The sequence below is a fragment of the Rhea americana genome, unplaced genomic scaffold, assembly GCF_003343005.1.
Source record: "Rhea americana isolate MKP2758 unplaced genomic scaffold, rheAme1 scaffold_46, whole genome shotgun sequence".
Taxonomy (NCBI): Eukaryota; Metazoa; Chordata; class Aves; order Rheiformes; family Rheidae; genus Rhea; species Rhea americana.
In genome coordinates this window covers 843,265-863,495 of record NW_028186601.1, presented here as the reverse complement: position 1 = coordinate 863,495, position 20,231 = coordinate 843,265, and the positions used below count along the sequence as shown (strand labels likewise).

The following is a 20,231-nucleotide window of genomic DNA, read 5'->3' as shown; positions in this document are numbered from 1 at the left end:
GGCGGGGCCGCGCTCGTCCCGCGGCGCCGACAAGCCCCGCGGGGGCAGCGCGCCGGCGGGGCGGTCTGTACTCGAGGTAAACGGCTGCTGTTTTACTTCTTAAAATACACGAAATAAATAGCAAGTTCTCCGGTTACCTGAAACAGGTTTAAAAGCCCAGGTTCATAACCAGCTTGTTGATTAACCGAAAGACATGAACACTTCCGAAAAGCATACCGAGGGTTTTCTTCCGGACGGCGTCGTTGAATTTATCATGACTCGGTAGGATTATCGCGGTCGCTGGCTTTTCCTCTGAACGTTCACGTGACGTTAGCAGCGTTAGGGCACGGCCGGCGGAGTTTTGGGCCGATCAGGTGGATCTCTGGGGTTGTAGGTAACGGCACGCTCGGCAGTTGTGTGGCGGCGCTTGCTGCCTTGCTCGGGTCGTTGCAGTAAAACGCAGCTGTTTTTGTCAAAGGAGGCTGTATTTTAAAAGTGAAATAGCCGGGCCAGGCCCGGCGCACGCGCTTTCCCTTTGGCAGCGCGCGCGTGACAGCCGGACGACTGTACCTGCCCGGCAGGTAGGGGTTTACGTGGGGAGGGGGGTTGTTTCTCTTCCGACTGTAATGCTGCAGTCAGTTAGATCCACAGAAACTTTGCGTTTAAATAAACCTAATCATCTGGTTTGCTCTTTAGGGACTTGCTTTACACGAGTATTATAATCTGAATTTGATGTGACACAGTAAGCAGTTGCATTTTTTGGTGCAAATAAGGCTTTTTTTTTTTGAGCTATGAAAACTAATATGTTAAATCCTTTTCCATATGTTGTCATTTTCTGTGATCCAGCATTACGATATGTTCATGTTGCGGGACTCTGTACCACCCTGCTGCTTTTCGGCTTAGCTTTCTAGCAGGTAAGTGCAAGTGTCACCCGGTGCTTTTTGCCTCTTCCCCCGCCCCCCCCTTTGCTTTGCAGTTCTAAAAGTACCAGCCTACGTTTTGTGCACCTACCTCTGCACACTATCAGCAGTCTCAGACCCGTTCTCCTCCTCTCTCTGTGACAGGGTCCATCGATCTGCTGGAAGGAAATACTTCTCAGCTGTCCTATCTGTAAAATTATAATTAATCTTGGAAAGTATCTATCTCAATTAATTGTTTGTACTCAGAACTGTGTTACATTCTCAGCTCACTGAAGTTCTTATCACCAGAGGAGAACTGGTCATAAGGTGATGTTGGAGTGGAGCTCTGCCAGCCCAAACAGTCTCCTTTGATATCAGTCACATATTAACACAAAAAAGAGACTAGATTCACAGCAAGGACTCTGCTTAGTCACCTAACTGCCTCTTGGGCACCATAGGACACCATTTAGCTTCTCAAAAAATCTCACTGATCTGTGTGAACTGTTGGGCATGGAAAGAAAAAAAATGTGCAAGCCTCAACACTTGCCACCTGTACCATATCAAAGCCCCAACATAGGCCAAAGATGAGGTGCTGAGTTGCTTACCTTGTCTTCAAGGCCTAGGAGACACATTCACAGTTCATTTGGCAAAATTGTAGCCACATGTTGTTACCCAAAGCCACGTGGAACTAGTGTTTGTGGCTTCGACATGCCACCTGCTGCCTCAAGTAGTGGGGTTTTAGTGCAAATCCAGCAACACCACGAGGAGTGTGTGAGTGGGTGATACTTGTTGCTTGTCGAAGTACCTGACTAAAGGTAGAAATACATCCTGGATCTATGGGATAATTTGTCCAAAATCTTGGCAACTAAACCCGTTGCTGATGCCAGAATAATGTCATAGATGATGAAGCAGAGATGAGAACTTAACTCCCTTACTCATCCTACTGAGTATCTGAACCACTGACTCAATGCTTCTTTCGGTGAGTTTTAAACAGCAGCAAGAAACAGTTTCAATGTATACATTTCAGAATATTTTCTATGATGAACCTTATTTTAGGTTCCTGCACTAAATCAAGCAAGGAGGAGAATTTAAACTTGACTGCATCTTCCAGGTGAGTGGCTGATCACTGGGCTGAAGAGGAGTTTATAGCTTTGTCCTTTCTAAAAAATTTGTATTAAACTACTCCGGAGTTCCGAGCGTAGTTTACCTCTTGGAATCATAGTAACAGAAAACAGATCCAGTGAAGGATCAGGAACTTGACCAAGGCTGAACTTGTGCTGCAGAGTCCTTGGTGCCCTTATCGGGGCTTGAGCTATACAGCAATGAGGTCATGCAAGGAGGGCCCCGACGTTCCCTGGGGACTCCTGGCTTCATTGGTCACAGTGGGGCAGCTACAGTGCTGCGTTGCAGGAAGGACATGCTATCAAAGGGAAGTACCTCAAGACACCTGGTTTTGTGGGGAAAGGCTGACTAGGGGGTGACAACAGCCAGCTGGGAAGGGAGAAGATGCAGAGAATCCTGCAGTAAAACAGTTTGCAGCAGTTTGGAACTGACTTCAGACTGGGATATCTGGGTGAGGAGATGCAAACTGGGAGGGAGGAAGAACTCCCCTCCCACACACACACACTCTCCCAAGGATCAGCCAGCACCTCTTCTGATTTTGTAGCTGGCTCTCGTAAACCAGCACAGCAACTGCTGGATGCTTCCTCCCTGCACCCTCTTCCCATCTCTTGCAGGGTTTGTGCCCTCCCTCGTGTTGGCGCTTTAACAGTATTTTGCTTTTCATTTATACTCACCTGGATCAGTCCATTGCGCTGATTCAGCCTGTGGCTACACCACTGTTAGCAGCTGAAGGAACTGCCTGTAAATGAAGGATTTTTCTTTTTAGCTCTTTTAAATGCTGTGCTGTGACTCACCATGGGGCATTTGAACCATGCCAATGTCAGTTTATGGTAGATTCATTTAATTGCACCTGGAGCTGCTGAGCTTGTGGATTAATTTTTCCATGTACCAACCTGAACAACTTACTGTGAAAAATCCTACTGATTCTGCTATTGGTTTATGTAGCTTTTTAGATGTAAGTAATGAATTTCCAGATAAAAGCTGCATCTGGTTAGTTAACCTGAGAAAGAAGTATTTTGCTGTACTTACGGATAGTTGAGTTTTGTTTTGCATCATGAGCCCTGAAACAATCTCTTACTTTCTTTGAGCTACCCATCATCTTACCCTTTTCTGGGAAAAACCCCAAACCACCCCATAAAGCACAGAGCCCAGCAATGTAACTGAGATTTTTTTTAAATGTTGTTGTTATTATTATTGCATCAATATATTGATATTCTGTGAGTTGGCTTTTGTCTTTCCATTTAACTTGTATATTTTATTTAGAGCACTGTAAGTCAGGATAGTGGATAGCAGCTGGGATTCACATATGTTGGAGATCACTTTCAGAATTAGCTACACAGAGGCAGCCTGGTCTTTTATTTCTCCATTAGGGTAATATCACTTATTTTGTATGAGGAGTGTTTTGTGGTGATTTGTCAGGCTGACAGATGTATCACTAGCATCACTGACATGGCTTCAAATCAGAGCGCTTATTTTGTTGCTAAAACTAAACTTTTTAGCTATACAGCTCTCAACCTTGCATGGGATTTCCCACAAGAACATTTTTAAGTGTTGTAGACACGGTATAAGCTTTTTAGTTACGGTTACTTTCATGTAATGCAAAGGCTTTCATGCCTGGCCTGAGAGCCTTTCAGTATTGACCAAAGGGAAGGGAGAAAACAGGTCAGCATTCGTTATGGTCTCTCTCACCTGAAAGAGGTGGGCTGTGCTCGTGCTCAAGTCCCACTCCACATTCCTCATTCCAGCGCTTTCTGAAGAGCTAACAAACCTTTGTTTTGTTCTGGAGCGAGGCCTGCTGAGCCGCCTTAGCTTGGGAAGCAGAAAATTCTATTATTGCTGAAAGTATCAGAAGTCCTGCGTGAAGAGCCTTGTTAAACTATAAACCTAAACTTTATCCCCCATGGTACAGGTCAAAGTACTCAGTAAATATCTGAGGTATGTGCCAAAAGTGCAATTTAACACCTCGTATGACCAGCCACTTGATTTCTAAATGTCACCTCACCATTTCATGCAGCTTTTTATTGTGCTTTAACTTTCTTGCGTATGTAATGTGACAACTCAAAGCTGGGGTGCCTCCACATAACCAATCTTTAGTCATGATGTCACCTTCTTTATTGATATCAGAGATGAAAGGAACAAAAGGCATATTACACAGGCACATGTTCATAAAAATACATATCACACACTTTTATGGAAAAAACCCTTTACATTTATTATCATTGTCATAGAGAGGTAAATTTGGATGTTTTCAGTGATTGAACTGTCAATTTTTTTTTTGAAATGAGTTCCACACCTGAAGGACTTTTTTTATTTTTAAAAAGAGAAGGTCTTATCTGGAATGATAAGTTTTCTCTACAAAAACGTAGCTGTGTAATATTTTGAATTAATAAAATTTGATAAAAGAATCTGAGTTGCTTGATTCATAACACTAAATTGCATTGTTTAGGTCAAATCTGACCAGTACAAAGAGTGTCATTCGAGTGCATGTAGCAGGAGGGAAGATGACATGTAGTAATTGTGGAGAGTATTTGGAACAAAGACGCACTACTTACTTAATGGCTCCCTGCATGTTCATTGGCCTTCAGCTTGCAATCTTCTCAATCTTAGGTTTACCATAACTTTTAAGACTTACTACTCTGCTCTCCTGCTGAAACATTCACTGGAAATTGGTGCCAGAGGGGCAGCAGTAAATGCAGCCCTGAACAAGATCGAGACTCCTTCATTACCACAGAAGGAGGAGGCAAAGCTTGTAGGCAGTGAAAGGGCAAAGACTCACTTTTATTATCTCTTTTATGATAATTATTAAAAGCATCTATGGAAAATATCTTCTACAATGAATTCTGGGTAATAAGCAGCCGTAACATTTTAGAGGAATATTTTTCCACCTCGCTATCTGGGCTACGCTCTATTTGCCACAAGGGTTACCGGAAAACTGGCTGCCAGAGATTAAGATCCCGTTCTGGGGCAGCTTTTAAACTTTGTCATGAGCAAATACCAAAGTGCAATAGACAGTCTGCTCTGCTGCAGTTAAGGCAGGAAGCTTACAACACACTGCTCTGTTGCCTACTGCAGTATGCCTATTTTCAGGTAGCTATTGCACATGCCTATTTTCAATTAATACAGCATGATGAGTATAAACATCTAGAATATAGATATAACAGATTAAAACCTCTAATTGTTTAAAAAATCTGCTGGAACAAACTGACATTAGCTTCTCATTACTGCTTTATTATCCAATGCTGAAATAACTATCCACTAATACCTTAGGTGTTATCTAGAGTCAAAAGCCCTTTTCTGTTTTATTGCAACATGTGCTTTATTGTTTTTATGTATATGAAAATCTTTTTTTTTTAATTGCAAATAATGTATGTCTGCAGAATGGTGCAGCTTGATTGCCAGCAAGGTCTTCACATATGAAAAAAACCCAAAACAGACATTCATTCTAAGAATGCCTGCAGTTTTGGAGGATATGAATTTATGCTCTTCTCAATGATTACAATGCCTTTCAAATTACCCTTGAAGCTCAAACCTCTCCCATTCTCTCTTCTGAGCAGAGCTAACATACTCCTTTCATGACTTTAATACAAAGACATAACTATTGTTCCAGGATCATATTAACAAATCGCTGTTTGTAGACAGCTTTAATATAAAACACTTATTCCCAATATTAATTAAGTTAACCTATGTTGATAAAAGCATAAATTAAGTGTTTTTTCTCTTTTTGGCCCTAAAATTCTGATCTAGCCACAGCTGTACGGTAGAGTGGGCTCCGCTTGACAGAATGTGCTTTAGAAAGTAACCCTTCACACCCAGGGTTCCCATCCCTCCCAGACTCTGCCCAGAATGTTGGGGTCGGTGGCTTGATCAATGAGGCATTTCACTTGGGTCTCTTCTGAAAGTCCGTCCTCTGCTTCTCTCGCTCTGATATTATGAGCAGCATCACCACAGGCCACAGCTACAAAATCATTGAAAGAAGGCGACTTCTCATGGCCCAGACGCAGTTCATCACTAAAATGGAGAACACGAAAATAAGTTCTTATTCAATCAAATGAAAAAATCTGAGGCGTGGATTCTTAAATGTGAAAGGGTACTAGAGCATCATGCGTGTAGCTTTATTTTTCAAGACACCTGGAAGTTGTTCAATAATTTCAGAAGGCCTGGCCTTCACTGGTGATTTCAGGGGTCCATCATTAGCAAATATTTACCATGAATATTTCAGTCTTGTCAAAAGTCTCTAAGTGAGAAAAAGATGCAGCAGTTCACATCCAAGCTGTTTTATATCTGTAGCTGCCCTACACATTTCTATCTGCAAGCATTATGCTGCCTTTTCCATTTGCCTTGACAGCACAAATGAGTCCACCTGAGCCCTGCACTTCTCACTATTTGCATAGTTTTTAAAACAGGCTTGTTTTCTTGCTTTCTCCTTGCTTTCTTTCTCTTTTTTATTTTTGGATTAATCCAAAATGTCTTTTTAAGAGAGGATGGAAGGGATTAATTGTACTTTAACTGAACTTTAAAGACATTCTGACTGGAGCCAGACTTGACTAGACTGACAGAAATAATCTGAGGCGGCCATCAGAACCGAATTTGATGCTTTCGGAATGCAGCTGACTTCCACGTCTCCCGTACAGCTGTTTCAGGTTCCGTTACAAGGAACTGTCCAGCAGAGGTGTATCTTTCACATACTACCCCTAGCCTAAAAGCTGTATAGAAGAATATATAGAAGAGCAGTTTGAGCAGTGAGAAATTAAGCAGGCCTATGGGGAGGGGATGGGTGGGTTGCCAGGATCAGTAAAAATGCTTAGGAGGCCTCAGCCGGAGCAAGAACACTCACAGGAAGATATCTGGTATTTTGACGGACAAGATGATTCTGAGAGCTTGTACATGAGGCAAAATGATTCTCTGAGTAGGTTTGCTGAAATTCTGCCCTGCCTGCCTCTTCTTTTTCCTAGCTGCTAGTTTGACACGGGAGACAGCAAAAGTTCTTATTGGAGGAGTTCAGAGTAAAAGGAGAGTATCTTACCAAGTGATTCTTCTTGGATTGCAACCCGTAAGCTTCCTTTTGACATAGTTGACTTTTTGCAAAGGGTACCAGTTTACTTCAGATGTGTTTATTTCCTGAATCCATGTACCTCCTTTTTTCAGCTGCCTCTGTTCAAAGTTCTAAGAAGAAAACAATTTTGCCCTGTTTATCATAAATCATACACTTAAAAAGACCTTTAAGCCTCCATACAGTCATAGCAAGTGAAGCCAAGAACTCTTTAACTGCAGATGCAATGGAGGACAAACTAATGAGGATGATAACTATTTCTGCCTGTGGCTTCAAATTTAATTTACCGTTACTTAAGCACAGCTAGTTTTAGATTTTTTTTCTCTGTAATTGTTAGTTTGAGGTGTACAGTGTTAAGTAAAATTTAAGAGGCTCTATACAAGAAGTTGAAAATACTTACTCTGTTGTCATAAATGATTATCATGGACACTACAAGGACAGTACACTACTAATAGACATGCTACTATTCTTCATCCCTTGTCATCATTATAGAATTCTGGCATTTTAAATGCTTTTAGCCCAGTTTCACCTGGAACTCAACAAAACAAGCAAAGATAAAAGTAGTACTGAGACTGAGCATCAGGAAATACTTCCTTTTTGATCAGTTTTATCCTTATTGCAGTTTATGGATTTTTACACGACCTAAAAGGAAAAAACCCACCTTCCAGTCTAAAGAAGGCTCTTTTACAAATACATCCATTGTGCTGATGAGGAGATCTGGATCTGCACGATAAGCTCTTAGGGCATGTACCATCACACTGTAAATGAGTCCCCACTCTTTCACTGGCATCATCAGATTAACAAACTGGCGAGTCAGACGAAAAGGCATCAACTCCGGCACAGGCAAAAACTAAACAAGAACAGAGTCAGTGGAAAACAAACAAAACAAAACAAAAAAACAAAAACAAAAACCAACCAACCAACCTGCCCCCCCCCCCCCAAGAATTAAGAAACTGTGGAACAGAAGGATTAGAAAAAATAATTCTCCTTTTAAATTTTGAAACCCTATTAGTTACTTAAGTGAAAATAATGTGCGACTCAATGGAACAGGACCATTTTTATTCCCTGTCCTGTTGGTAAGAAATTCTGTAGGTCCCTGCTTGCCTGAGAATATCTGGAAACAGAGATTCTAGTCTATTAATTAGAAATAACTTGTAAAGATTATTTTGCATCAAAATGATGGCAAATGAGACAGAATTCAGCACAGAATATACTTCTAATTGCACATAGCATATGCAAAAGCTTTAACAAATTAAACAGAGGACAAATACCTGCGTAGCTGAACCAAATGCATGTCCAAAATCTATTCCCACCATGCCACCTGTCTCTTTGTTAATCATGAAGTTGGACAGGTGTCTGTCTCCAATACCAAGTATCCAGTGGCTAATGCACATCAATGCATGAGAGCTGGCAAAATGGGACCGCAGAGACAGGAAGGCTTCTGGAGCTGTACTCATTTTAACAAAGGCTCTCCTTAAGAAAACAAAAGTCACTTGTTGCATACAAGTAAAACATCAACATTCATTTCACAATACGCAGTCATTAACAGTGTATTTACCGGAGCAGGTCTTCTGGAACACTGCTTTCCCTGCTTTTGAAAGACATCACTGTTTCTGTACGGTTAGCATTTCTGTAAATTAATGAAAGAATAGTGTCAGCTACTGAAATTGCTCAAAGGATGTTAAAAGTTTAGATACGTACATGAATGCATTAGCATGTGCTGTTTACTTGTGACACTCCAGCAAGAAACACTGAGTTTGCCCAAAATCACTAAAAAAGGCAATAAAGTTTTATTTGGTATTAAAAATAACCCCCTCTCTCTTTTTCCAAGCAGTTTTTTCCAGGACTGAAATTTCTTAATACAACATATTATGCAGTTTTGTTTGGTTTCCCCCAAGTTAAATAGATGGGATAAGTTTTAATACAGAGATACAGTTTTATTTTGACTGGATAGTTTCTTTGCATGGAAAAGACTAAGTGCAGTGTTAAATCTCTCAGCAACATGCAGAGGCTGTGTTCACACAAGACAGTAGTGCTGCACAAGGGGAGGCAATACAACCGAATAGCTGGTGCTGAGGACATCCATGCCATACATATTTTGGAGGGGGTTACTTTGGACTAGTCCAGATCTAGTCCTGTGAAATGAATGGTCACGAGCAGCTGGCATGCACTGGGTGCACTTCTTCCAGATTACTTTCATTTGAAAGGAACCAAGTTGTGCAGTCAAGGACAGCTCTGTGATGCAAACCAATACAAGCTAATTGAGGTGACTGGGAGAAATTTACTTCTAAAGCGCATTGCTGCTCTGAATAAAAATATTAATGTAGGCACACTCAGAAGAACAATCAAAATTATCCCTTAAAAAAACTCAACAAGCTGCTTTAAGCAGGTTATGAGCTCATCAAAAAAATGCTCAGCTGGAAACTTCATTTCCACCACTACAATATTTGATCTAGGCAGGTACAGAAATTCTTTGGAGAGGATTCTGAAGTTGGGACCTACATCATCAAATATTAAGTTATCAGTAAATCACAATTACATTATTTGTCCAACTTCAGTAGGTGCTCTGGCTCTGGAGCAGCCTACCCATCTGCATAAACAGAAATAAGACACCCAGAAAATGAAGTTGAAGAGGAACATCAGCTAGACACTTTATTAACAAGATAAGCAACCTTGTGGAAGCTTTCCTGCATTCTGGTGGGATTTCATCAATACTAAACTACTCCTGCAGAGCATCTTGAATAAGACAAAATGGGCAAAAAAAGAAATCCAGCCAGGATATTATCATGCAGATATTTTTCCCTGAGACCTCTAGAAGTCTGTGTGTTTCATTTCTGTACAGTTTATTTTAAAACCTACCTGTACATAACCTGGTATCGAGGGACACCTTGTGTTTTCCCAGCCATCTTGGACAGCCACTCATTATAAGTAGCACGAGGTCCCTTTTTGCTGTGGACAAAAACCAGGACTAATGATTTCTCTGTATTACCTTATCACTCTGTCCTCAAATATCTGTAAGTTGAGTATGTGCTTCAATGCCCAATGAGAATTTTATACACAGAAGGTGTGAAGAATCTAGAGTAAATTTTAACCTAGCTTGCAATGGAAGTGAAATTTATGGATCATTACATGTGCTCATCTGCCTACCCATCTCCTTCTCCCCAGCTCTTGAATGTTTTTCAATCATATTGGACAGAGGACCAGAGATCTCAAAGCTGTTGATTTCTAATAGGTATTGTGAGAATTAGAAGTTGCCATGAGAGGAAAGACCAGGAAAGACCCCAAATAATTTCTCCAGGGAGGGAAAGACATTTTTAAGTCGCCTATCCCATTGAGATGCATTAAGTAGCCTGCTACAGTAAGTATTGATACTTGTTCAGCCAAACAGGTAGGGATGACAGGAAGGCATAATCTCCTCAGCTTGTACAGAAGGGGAGAAATGGAGGCTTAGAAACCTTAAGGTATTAATCCATCTGCAACCAGTCTTCATTAGTTCAACTAGAAGAACATTAGTTCTTCTAAAAGAATAATTTGATTTTTCTCCCATCTTAACTTACTACTACTGTGCCAGTCACTAAACTGCTATTCCAGCAAGGCAGCAATTCATTAAAGCACCCTTCTTTTCTTCCCCTTTCAAAGCATGTACTGTGATACACTCTTTCCATTTAAGTAGTAGTATTCATCATTTATAGACTATATAGCCTATCACTTTTGCAGAAAGCAAAGCATTCTAAAACTTCAGATTATTATTCCCCCAACCAAAATATTACCAGTAAGAATTTTATTAAAATTTTTCTTTGAGAGCTGTTACTCAATCATAGCTCAGTATAAAATGTCCAAATTGATTTGACTGAAGTTGAAGTCTATACAACAACAACACAACCACTATAAAATAGTATAAATTATTAACTATTTTCAGAAAAACCCTGATCTTACCAAATTTAGTATACTAGCTCCTCCCTGCCTTATGTGATGGTACCATGTAAGCCCTCTCACACGTTTCCAGCAATTCAAATGGAAGCAACATATTACCATTGTTGTCTAGTAACATCACAAAAGTAAACTGCACATCAGTAATGAAGGAACAGTAGTAGGTCCTGCTCGGGCCAATAATCAAATAATTGTAGAAAAAAAGAGATTCTTTGGACATAGTTTAAAGGTTTTTGCCTGGTCTTTTAGGTATGGTTTGTGTCCCAGAAGACCCAAAGTCTGCAGCACAAGTCTGTCCTCACCAAATGCAAATTTTAGTATAGGATTTCTTCCTCCAGCCTGGCCCAAAAGCAAGAGAACTAGTAAAAATAAATTCTGTCAACAACACTTAGACAAGCCCAAACAGAGTTACATATTAGGAACAAAGCTGGTAAATGAAACCACATTTCTAAATCCCAGGATGGAAACAGGCTGAAACATTAGAATTAATTAATTTTACAAATACTTATCCCTCAATTACAAATGATCAAGAGATTGAAAGTCTATTTATTCAAATCTAGCCGTTGTACGAAGTCAAAGACAGCACTCTAGAGGTGTATTCCATACAATTATTGCCAGTTTCCTCAGTCACTGACTCACTGCTCAACACAGAATATCTAAACAGCTTTGCCCCTGCTCCCCTCCCCATCACTCCCCCTCTCGCTGACCTGCGTCCATTTCCTGCCTGATCAAATCAAGAGATCAAAATCCTTTGCTTGTAAAAATCAATCTGCTGATAAGGAAATGGTGATGATAATGACGTCACGCGTGATTATAAGCCTCTTGTTCAAACAAGCTGGGTGGAGGATATTAAAGGCACAGTGGTACTCACTGAACAAACAGTTGCCAATTACTAATTTGGGTCAGGAAGTCCAAAGTGCCTCCCTGCTTATAGGCACTTTTCTTTCTTAAAGAAAAAAAATTGCTGCCACAAGGTCACCAGTATCATGAGAAACCCAATGGTTGTGGTGTCTATTACCGCAGGTAAGTAAACCAAGCATCACCTGTTATAGTTAAAGTATTCCCCTTCAGACATGCTATTTGTAAGGAACTCTTTTAAAGTACAGGTATTTTCCAGCCACTTGATGAGTCCCAGCCTGGAATAAAAGAAATCAGAGAGGTGAACAAGGAGCTCGGAGTTGAAATGCAGAAAAGCAAACAGGAAGCAACATGTTCTAATGCCTGCTATGAGAAGCTCTAAAGCTACCAGTTTAGATATTCTCAGAAAACAGTTTCCAGAAAAAGCAACTTCAGTGTTTTTACATAAATATGTAAATCAAGTCAAAGAACTAGAATACTCTGAACCAGAATCTTGCGCACAGAAGACTCACTTTCCAACAATGATAGACATTGAAATAAGAATTTCTGTCCCTCAAGATAAATTCCTACCTTGTTGTCATGGGTATGACCTGGTAAGTTTTTAATTGCATATTCCTTTGGCTACAGGCAGCATCTTGGGAAAGAATAATGTTCATTACATCAAAAAGCTGTTCAATGCGTTGGTCTTGCCTCAGGTCTTCACCACCTTTGACGAGGAAAGGATACTCCTGCTCATCACTGCCTCGGATTGTTATACGCTTTGGTTTCCTCATGGATTCCATTACTTTTATCTTGCAAGACAGAAAAAAAGCAAAATATTTTTGTCCAAAAGGCTTAATGTTACAGAATCATCACTGAAATTAAACATGGCAAAATCATGTTATTCCATTACCGCTACAAAAAAAATGCAGTTTCACAGAAATTCATTTATGTGCTTCAGCATGCACGCATGGCAATGATTTTTCTATTGTCAAATTCTCTGAACAGTATATAAACACAAATTTATACCAAACAGGATTTTGACTCAAATTTATAAGCATACCCGTTCATCAAATCCAGATATTCTCACGTGGTATTCTGGCAGTGGTTTCCCTTTCCCATCATATTGACCTGAAGTGGCAGAGAAAAATACCCCGAAGTGATAGTCTGATTTTAAATATAGCTTTTTAAAAAGTTTATTCAAGAACAGAACATTCTTCCAAATACTTTGTCAAATTGGTAGAATGATAACTCTGAAGAAAATATTTAAAAATACACAAAACCACATCATACACACCATATAATTTTATCTTTGAATTACTAATATTCTTTCTTTCTTAAGCTATTAGTTTTGAAGCTTTTCATGGTTTCAGAGGATACACCCTTGTTGATTAGATTTCTTGGAATGAGGCATTTACCTAAAAACTTTAAGAAATGCAATTTTAAAAATCACATCAAGAATGCAGATTAAGAATAGATTTAAGAGATGACGAATGAATAAAAGTATTTCAGATTAAATTTCCTTCTGTGTAAGGCCAAAATGAAGAGCCATAAAGTCAACATGAGAAGACTAGCAACTTTCTTATAAAGGACAGATAACTGTCAACACTGAAAGGGAACGTACCAGGAACTTCTATTTCATTCCTCAAGAATTCAGCTTTGAATTCACTCATCCACGGTGAATATTCTTTCAGGTTTCCAGGTTCTTTATGGCTTTTGGTCATTTTTGAGAGAAGAGAATTTGTAATCACATCAAAATCACTAGCCTTCATATCCAGCAGTTTTGAACCGTGTTTTCCAAACTGATGGTCAAAGTCCTTCCCAAAAGCCTGAAGTTTTTACCAAAAGTAATCTTTTTAACACAGTATTCTCCCAAGAACATTAAAACAGTATTTGCTCCAGAGAGTTTTCAGTCAAAATAGACAATGATTCAAGAACATTAATACTTAAGAATACTAAGGAATTCAAAACATCTATAGAAGGCAAATTAATACATTTATGCACTAGTGTGATGTAGGATAAACCTGCTACTTGTCTGGCCTTTAGGTTCCTAAGAATATACAGTTTCATCTGTCCTCCTAAAATATCTAAGCCTTTCTTCCACTCCAGTTTTCTTTTCCTCCGTTATTTCTAGTCTGTCAGAACCTTTTCATTGCCTGTTTGGTTGAACCACCAGCTAGTATCAACAGAAATATCTACATTTTACCAATCCAGCAATATCAAAGATTTGCTTATACTGTAGACATAGATCAGAAAGCTTTTTTGTCATATTAAAAACAGAGGCTTATCCCTTTTTACCTCCTCTTGCTGCAGATGGACTCTAAGTGAGAATATCAAGAGTGTTGCTTATTAAATGTAAAGAATATACCTCATCCTCTTACGAAAATATAAGGACAGCTAGGGAAATATTCATATTTGTACCCATTAAATAAATAAAAATTCCATCATGAAGCTAAATGTAGGATTATTACTAGGACCTGTATTTGATGCCCCAGTCAAGTTATCACGCTTTCAAATTGCTGCAACCATTTCAGTGGCTCTTCTGACTCTTGCTGCGTATATGATACATCAAGTATAGCCCAATAAAACAAAAGAAAACCTCTTAACTGTGTAATTTACCAATGGTTAAAAAAATATAGCGGGTTCAGTTAATTAACCTTTCTGTCTCCCTAGAATTTTGCATACTCTGCTTTACAGAAAATGTTTTTTCAGTGTTTATTTTATTTTTTTTTTAAACTAGCAGTAACCATGCTATGTAGTAAGCAACTAACTACAGTCTACCTAATTTTGGTTCTTTTTGCTAAGAAGAAGGTCCATTACATGTATATTTGATGCATGTTATATAGCTTATAATACTAAACTTAACTTTTGCATCAATGTTAGAAAATGGTAATTTCAATGTTTTGTTTACTATCAGATTTATTATTCATGATTTGCATTGAGATATTTTTGGATGCAAAAATGTATAAAACCATATTTTACAAGTATTTTTAATATGTTGACAAAGGAAAACTGCAAATACATTTTGATACTGACCTACTTAATACACAAAGGAAGTCGTATCTATTAGTAGTTAACTGAATTGATATTTCCTGTTCACATTTAAGGTTCTAGAAAAAAGCAGATCTCTTGATCCTTCTTTGACCTGATGAGAATTAACAGCTTGGAAAAGATAGGTAAACTCTTCTGCTTTTTCCATGCTTTATCATTTTTTTCCCCAAGCTATGAAGGACACAGGCATTTAACTGAAGTAAATAAAGATACAGAAAATATTGTCTTTTTGAAGAAGAGACTGCTACAGCTAACATCTTTATCACTTTAAATTTGATTCCAGGTGATCATCTAATTGCTTTTTCTGTTCAGTTCTTTAGCTTCCTTTAAAATTCAAGGCAGTAAATATGTAACAGCTTGAATACTGTATTTTAATTAATATAACCCATCAGTGTTTAAGTTATGTATTACTAGAATTTCATCTTAAAAATAAATGTAAGATGTTTATAGTTTAAAATACATGTAACTGTATATAAGTAACAGCTATAAAGATTATATATTTGAATTACTCTACATATTAAATCAACTTTGAGTCAGTCAAGAAATCTAACGTTTTTCCATTAAGAAAATTGTGCAGTCACCCTCACAACACACTTTAATTCTCCATTAATATTACCTCATGTAGGCAAAGAATTCAGAGTCTGCGCACCATAATCCTAACCATCTTCTCATGTTAGCATGTAAAAGGAATACTCATCTCCTTCTTCCTTCAGTACCAGTCCCAGTACCCAAAAAGAGTACCCAAGTTAACCCAAAAGGTTTGTCACCACTCCAGCTTGGGCTCTTGCTGTGGCTGTAACTGTACAGCTCACCCTACAGCTGCCCTCCTCCTTCTACCCCTCACCTCTGACTATGGCACATTCTGCAAATACTTATTCTCAGCTTTCTCAAGTTTATCATCAGAGCCTCAGCTTTCCTGCAGCAACACATTCAGAGAGCTAATATCCCGATAAACTCCTAACTGCCTTTGCTGCTGCCACACCAGCTCTCTGCTCCCTCCAGCCCTGGTTCCTCATATCCTCTGCTTCTCTGCTCCCCCTCCACACCCCCGACCTGAAAGCACAGGGCAGGAATTCTTGAGATACTTAGATAAGTTTATCTAATGGTAATGAAACACAAGAACGGCCATATGGGACAGAGAGACTTGGGTCCACCTAGCCCAGACCACAGGTCTGTGAGCACAAGGGACAAGTGTACAGCTGTGCTTCTATGGAAGTACTGCTCTTCTGGCTTGCAGCAATTTGCAACTCAGGGATTTCTGGACCCAGAAGCCATGCATTTTTATTTAAAGGTCTCAGAACATTTTCTCCCTCCCCATGGCATTGTCTAGTTGCTATTCAAACCTATGAGAGGTTCTAGCACCTACAGTACCCTGGAAGAGAATTTCAAAGCTCAGCTGTGCAGCATATGAAGAAACACATCCTCATTGTTTGTTTTGAACCTGCCATTTTTCAGTGTCCTTTGCTACTCCATGCTTCATGTAGTGGAAAATTTAGGCTTCCACAGGGTATTCGCTCCCTGCTTCGTACCTCTGATGTTAAGAGCTTTATTGTACCTGCCATCATGATGTCTTTTCTAACTACAGGAATCCTGAAATTGTTCCTTGTACAGAGGAATTATTCTTTCCACTGTAAATCTTTTCCAGTTCCATTATTCTTGTTGAGAAGTGAAGACTACAACCACATAGTGTTCAAGAAGCAAGAAACAGAAAAGGTTATGTCAATGTGTAAATCCTTGTTTTGTGCTCTCCTCTTAATAATAACAGTTGTTTTGCTTTCTTGATTGCTATTGAGTATTCACAGCTGATTTTTTCACATACCTATCAGAAACCAAGATCTTGCTCTTGAATTGTAAGAGTTAGCTCAGACACAAACAATTTTATGCAAAATTAGGATTTTTTTGTCCATATGTACTACTTCATTTTCCTATACTTATTTTCACTATTTTAGAACTCAGTCAGTTCTGTAAAGTCCTTTCTGTAATTCTTCATAGTTGCCACTTTTCTGAATAACTTATCCTAAACAACTTAGTAGAAGCAGCAGCAAGTTTGCTATCACAATACAGTACAACACTCTGAAGTGCTGATACATTGTACTTGGCACCAAGATAAAAACTGGTCAGATTTCTGTGCAGGTTCACAGACGGACAGAGGCCAAGGCCCTGAGAACCTGACAGTGCACCGGAAACGGGAGACAGCAGCTGTGCAAGTGGGAACATTTATCCCTGCAGCACAGTCAGAAATAGAAGCTGAACTATAACAATTCTGTAACTTTTAGCAACAAAATCCCAATCCCATATGCCTAACTTGATCTGTCAAGCTGTGATCTGGTCCATGATCTTCTAGGGCCTTCTAGAAAAGCACACAATACCAAGGGTATTCAATTATCACATACCTGAATAAATCTTTTTCTCAGCAATCCAAGGCCAGGAGCTTCTAAATTTCCCAAATTCCTATACATTTCTTCATACATTTCTTGAAGTTTATTTTTATTCCTCTGAGCTTTTATCAACTCACTTCTGACACTGTCAGTCCAATCCTTCAAACACAGAGGGAAACAGATGGGTACTGAGAAAAACAGTTTACTGACCCCCAGCTCTTTGGTAATCTGCACAGATTGCATTTGGTTTCCTATTTTTACTAATAGCCAATGAAAGTGTCTTCTGAATTATTCTACAATAATCAAAAGGCTATGAGCATTTTCCTTTTATTCTGTCTTTAAACAAAATTTACTAGCATAATTATGTTCATTAGGATAGTGTCTACTGCAAATTAAGAAAGGCCCTGTTGGACTAAGAGCAATATCGAACAGAAAACAAGAGAATCCTTTGGACAATGAGTTCAAAATCTTAACAGAGAAACACAGCAGAACATAGGAAAAAGGCATAAGAACACAAGCAGACAGAAAAATTTTGTAGATGACCACAAATGATGATTCTGTAACAGTTTCAGAATAATTAATGAAGACAGACTGATCAAAGGACAGGGCAGAGACTCTGAAGGAGACACCTAAAAAGCCTTGTGCAAAATAGCCAATCACCACAAGCAAGAAAAATGAGCAAGTGAAATGAGTGAAAGCTGTAGAGAGCACCCTGACATTGTTTTCTATAGATTTGGGGCTGAACTGCTTCCTGTCGCCGCAATGTCAACCTAACTCTGGCTGCCTCTGCCCAGCAGTTTCTTTTGTAAACACACACCATGGGGAAGGAAGGGGAAGGGGAAAAATCCATTTACCTTAAAAAGCATCATGGGATTAGAGAGCTGTTCCAAAGCGTGAACAAAATCTTGAACTACTCCTCCTCTGTCCAGCTTTTTCTTGATCCTGTGAAAGAAAAAAGTGCATCACAAGGCAACAAGGAACTACCATCACCACTTTGTCTGCACATAAGCAATGACTCAGATCCTCTACTATGTTCTTGATATCTGATTAAATAATTTTAGGGAGCTAATGTATAGGAGGAGTCAATCAGAATTTTCTCTCAGGTCACAGGGTTGTTGAAAATATTACTTGTCCTCTCTGTGCATTTCCATTTTTTTTTTTGGTAATTAAGTGCCCCACTAGGAAAATAGCAGCTTGGTAGGGAGTGGGAAACGTTCTTGGAACAGTAATAGACATTAACAAGACTAAACATATTATACCAGTTCTTCAAGGGTGATACAGTTTGTGAAGTACAAGCCTTTACTTTTTCATTTCAATCTAGGAAATACTGCAAATCTAGCAGAAATTTGGAAAAAAGGCAAAGAGACACCTAAAATTATATTAGTGGTTCCACAGCACTGTATGATAGCAGTTGATTTTTGCCTAGGGATTAACTCAGGTTTTATTGTATGGCAAAATGGGTAAGGGAAGGTTTGTAGAATAAAAACAGAGCGAATAAGCAAAGAACAAAACTGTCACTCCCCAAAAGGTAAGGTGAATCCACTTCACTGGTCCCCTCTGATATCTGATGGGAGCATCTATTATATTTGAACATCTCTGCTCTTAGTTTTAGAAAAATCCTAAATGTCATCTTCATCTCTGATGGATGCTGATTCTAACTACTGTGAATTTGTGAACTTATTATAGTAAGAGTCTAAATACATGCTGGACTTCCCTTTGACCTCAGCAGAACAGGGAAATGAAGAGGAGGGGACCTTGACTTCCCTGTAATTATGAGGAAAAAGGGAATGCCTCTCTGCAGTCTTTTGTTTTCCTTGGGGGGGGGGGGGCGGGGCGGGAAATCCTAGTATTCTACTACCTGTGGATTGTAGGTACTCAACACTTCTGAAAGGAGTCAGGCCACCTATCTGAGTATGTCTAATATTAAGAGAGAATACGTATCAAGTTTTCCTTGTGCCTTTAAATCAAAGCATAGTGTGCATGGGACTACCCCCTAATGTTTCTCATGCTCACTACAGAAAAATGTTTATTTAAAACAAATCCCTGTTTCCCCAAACAACACACAAAACATAAAAAAGAGCTATAATTCTGATTGTAAATGCACCTTTCTACAAAATCCTTGTTCTTACAGCCAGTTGCAGTGTCTTTGAAAGAATAACTTTCATTGCTGATCATGAAAGGGTAAATGATTGCCTGGGGATAAGTATCTGCAATCTCTTCAACAGTATGTTGCACGGCTATTGCTTCATCCTTGTCAAGCAGTGCCATCATCTGGCTAATCCAACCAATGAACTGCCAACAGGGAACTGAAGAAAGCTGCAAAATACACACAGTCAGTGCTTTCAACTTTGGTCCTCCTTAAAAATACCAAATATAATCAAATACAAACAAAACTGCTCCATGTCCCAGGTCAGCAGACAGAAACACTTCAGGGGAAAGGGAAAGAATATATGTTACCTAGGTGGTACCAAACATCCCCAGTGAAGCAGAGGGGTTTTATTATCATTATTTTTGCTTGATAGGTTTTCCATTGCAAAGACTTGTAGTTTGTTGATCAAGATGGGGAGCTTTATACTCAAACTTACGACATTTCTATCTGGATGGAATGTAATATTTTTTGGCCATCACACAGGAACAACTTGAAAATGTCAAGGGGAATTTGAAGCATTATAGTTGAAGTCTTGATCTAAGTAAAATAGGAAGGAGAACACTGGACCTCCCACCACAGTTTTGCTCTTCCTTCAACTTTGAACATTTTTTTTTCTGGTAACAGATATTAACCATTTCACTAGAAATGGTCTCCTCCACGCTCCTTTCCCCCCAAACTGTATCGCTTTTGAAAGGAATTCTAGAATACATTTTCTTATGATAGCAAGAGGCCAGACTCAAGAGTTTTTTTCCTGTCTCATTTTGAGTTTAAAATCAAATTGTCAGTATTTATCCCACAGAGAGGGGAAGAGGGTAAAGAAATACTTTTTTTTTCTT

The 20,231-nt window shown here is 39.1% G+C and overlaps 1 protein-coding gene and 1 long non-coding RNA gene across 16 annotated transcripts in view; one reads left to right on the top strand and one right to left on the bottom strand.

The window, feature by feature from the left end:
• LOC146589381 (uncharacterized) overlaps positions 1 to 20,231 on the top strand; it is a 42,981-nt gene continuing 22,750 nt past the window's right edge. For 9 of the 14 annotated variants that reach the window (XR_014897187.1, XR_014897186.1, XR_014897185.1 and 6 more), the window contains exons 1-4: positions 1 to 76; positions 826 to 893; positions 1,935 to 1,989; positions 14,925 to 14,993. This is a non-coding gene — a long non-coding RNA (uncharacterized LOC146589381). Of the gene's footprint in view, positions 77 to 118; positions 262 to 825; positions 894 to 1,934; positions 1,990 to 2,015; positions 3,936 to 11,933; positions 12,004 to 14,924; positions 14,994 to 16,513; positions 16,582 to 20,231 lie in introns of those variants that run through there. The other 5 variants (XR_014897189.1, XR_014897190.1, XR_014897184.1 and 2 more) reach the window with 4 other exon arrangements.
• Positions 4,096 to 20,231, bottom strand: part of PRKDC (protein kinase, DNA-activated, catalytic subunit) — an 84,500-nt gene continuing 68,364 nt past the window's right edge. For both annotated transcript variants that reach the window (XM_085316255.1, XM_085316256.1), the window contains exons 74-86: positions 19,351 to 19,562; positions 18,101 to 18,188; positions 17,262 to 17,405; positions 13,442 to 13,646; positions 12,881 to 12,948; positions 12,409 to 12,629; positions 12,024 to 12,116; positions 9,910 to 9,999; positions 8,609 to 8,680; positions 8,322 to 8,523; positions 7,712 to 7,900; positions 7,024 to 7,163; positions 4,096 to 6,008 (exon numbers count right to left, since the gene is read on the bottom strand). In XM_085316255.1, coding sequence (XP_085172381.1) covers positions 5,804 to 6,008; positions 7,024 to 7,163; positions 7,712 to 7,900; positions 8,322 to 8,523; positions 8,609 to 8,680; positions 9,910 to 9,999; positions 12,024 to 12,116; positions 12,409 to 12,629; positions 12,881 to 12,948; positions 13,442 to 13,646; positions 17,262 to 17,405; positions 18,101 to 18,188; positions 19,351 to 19,562 — 1,929 coding nt within the window. In that variant the 3' untranslated portion in view covers positions 4,096 to 5,803. The remainder of the gene's footprint in view (positions 6,009 to 7,023; positions 7,164 to 7,711; positions 7,901 to 8,321; positions 8,524 to 8,608; positions 8,681 to 9,909; positions 10,000 to 12,023; positions 12,117 to 12,408; positions 12,630 to 12,880; positions 12,949 to 13,441; positions 13,647 to 17,261; positions 17,406 to 18,100; positions 18,189 to 19,350; positions 19,563 to 20,231) is intronic.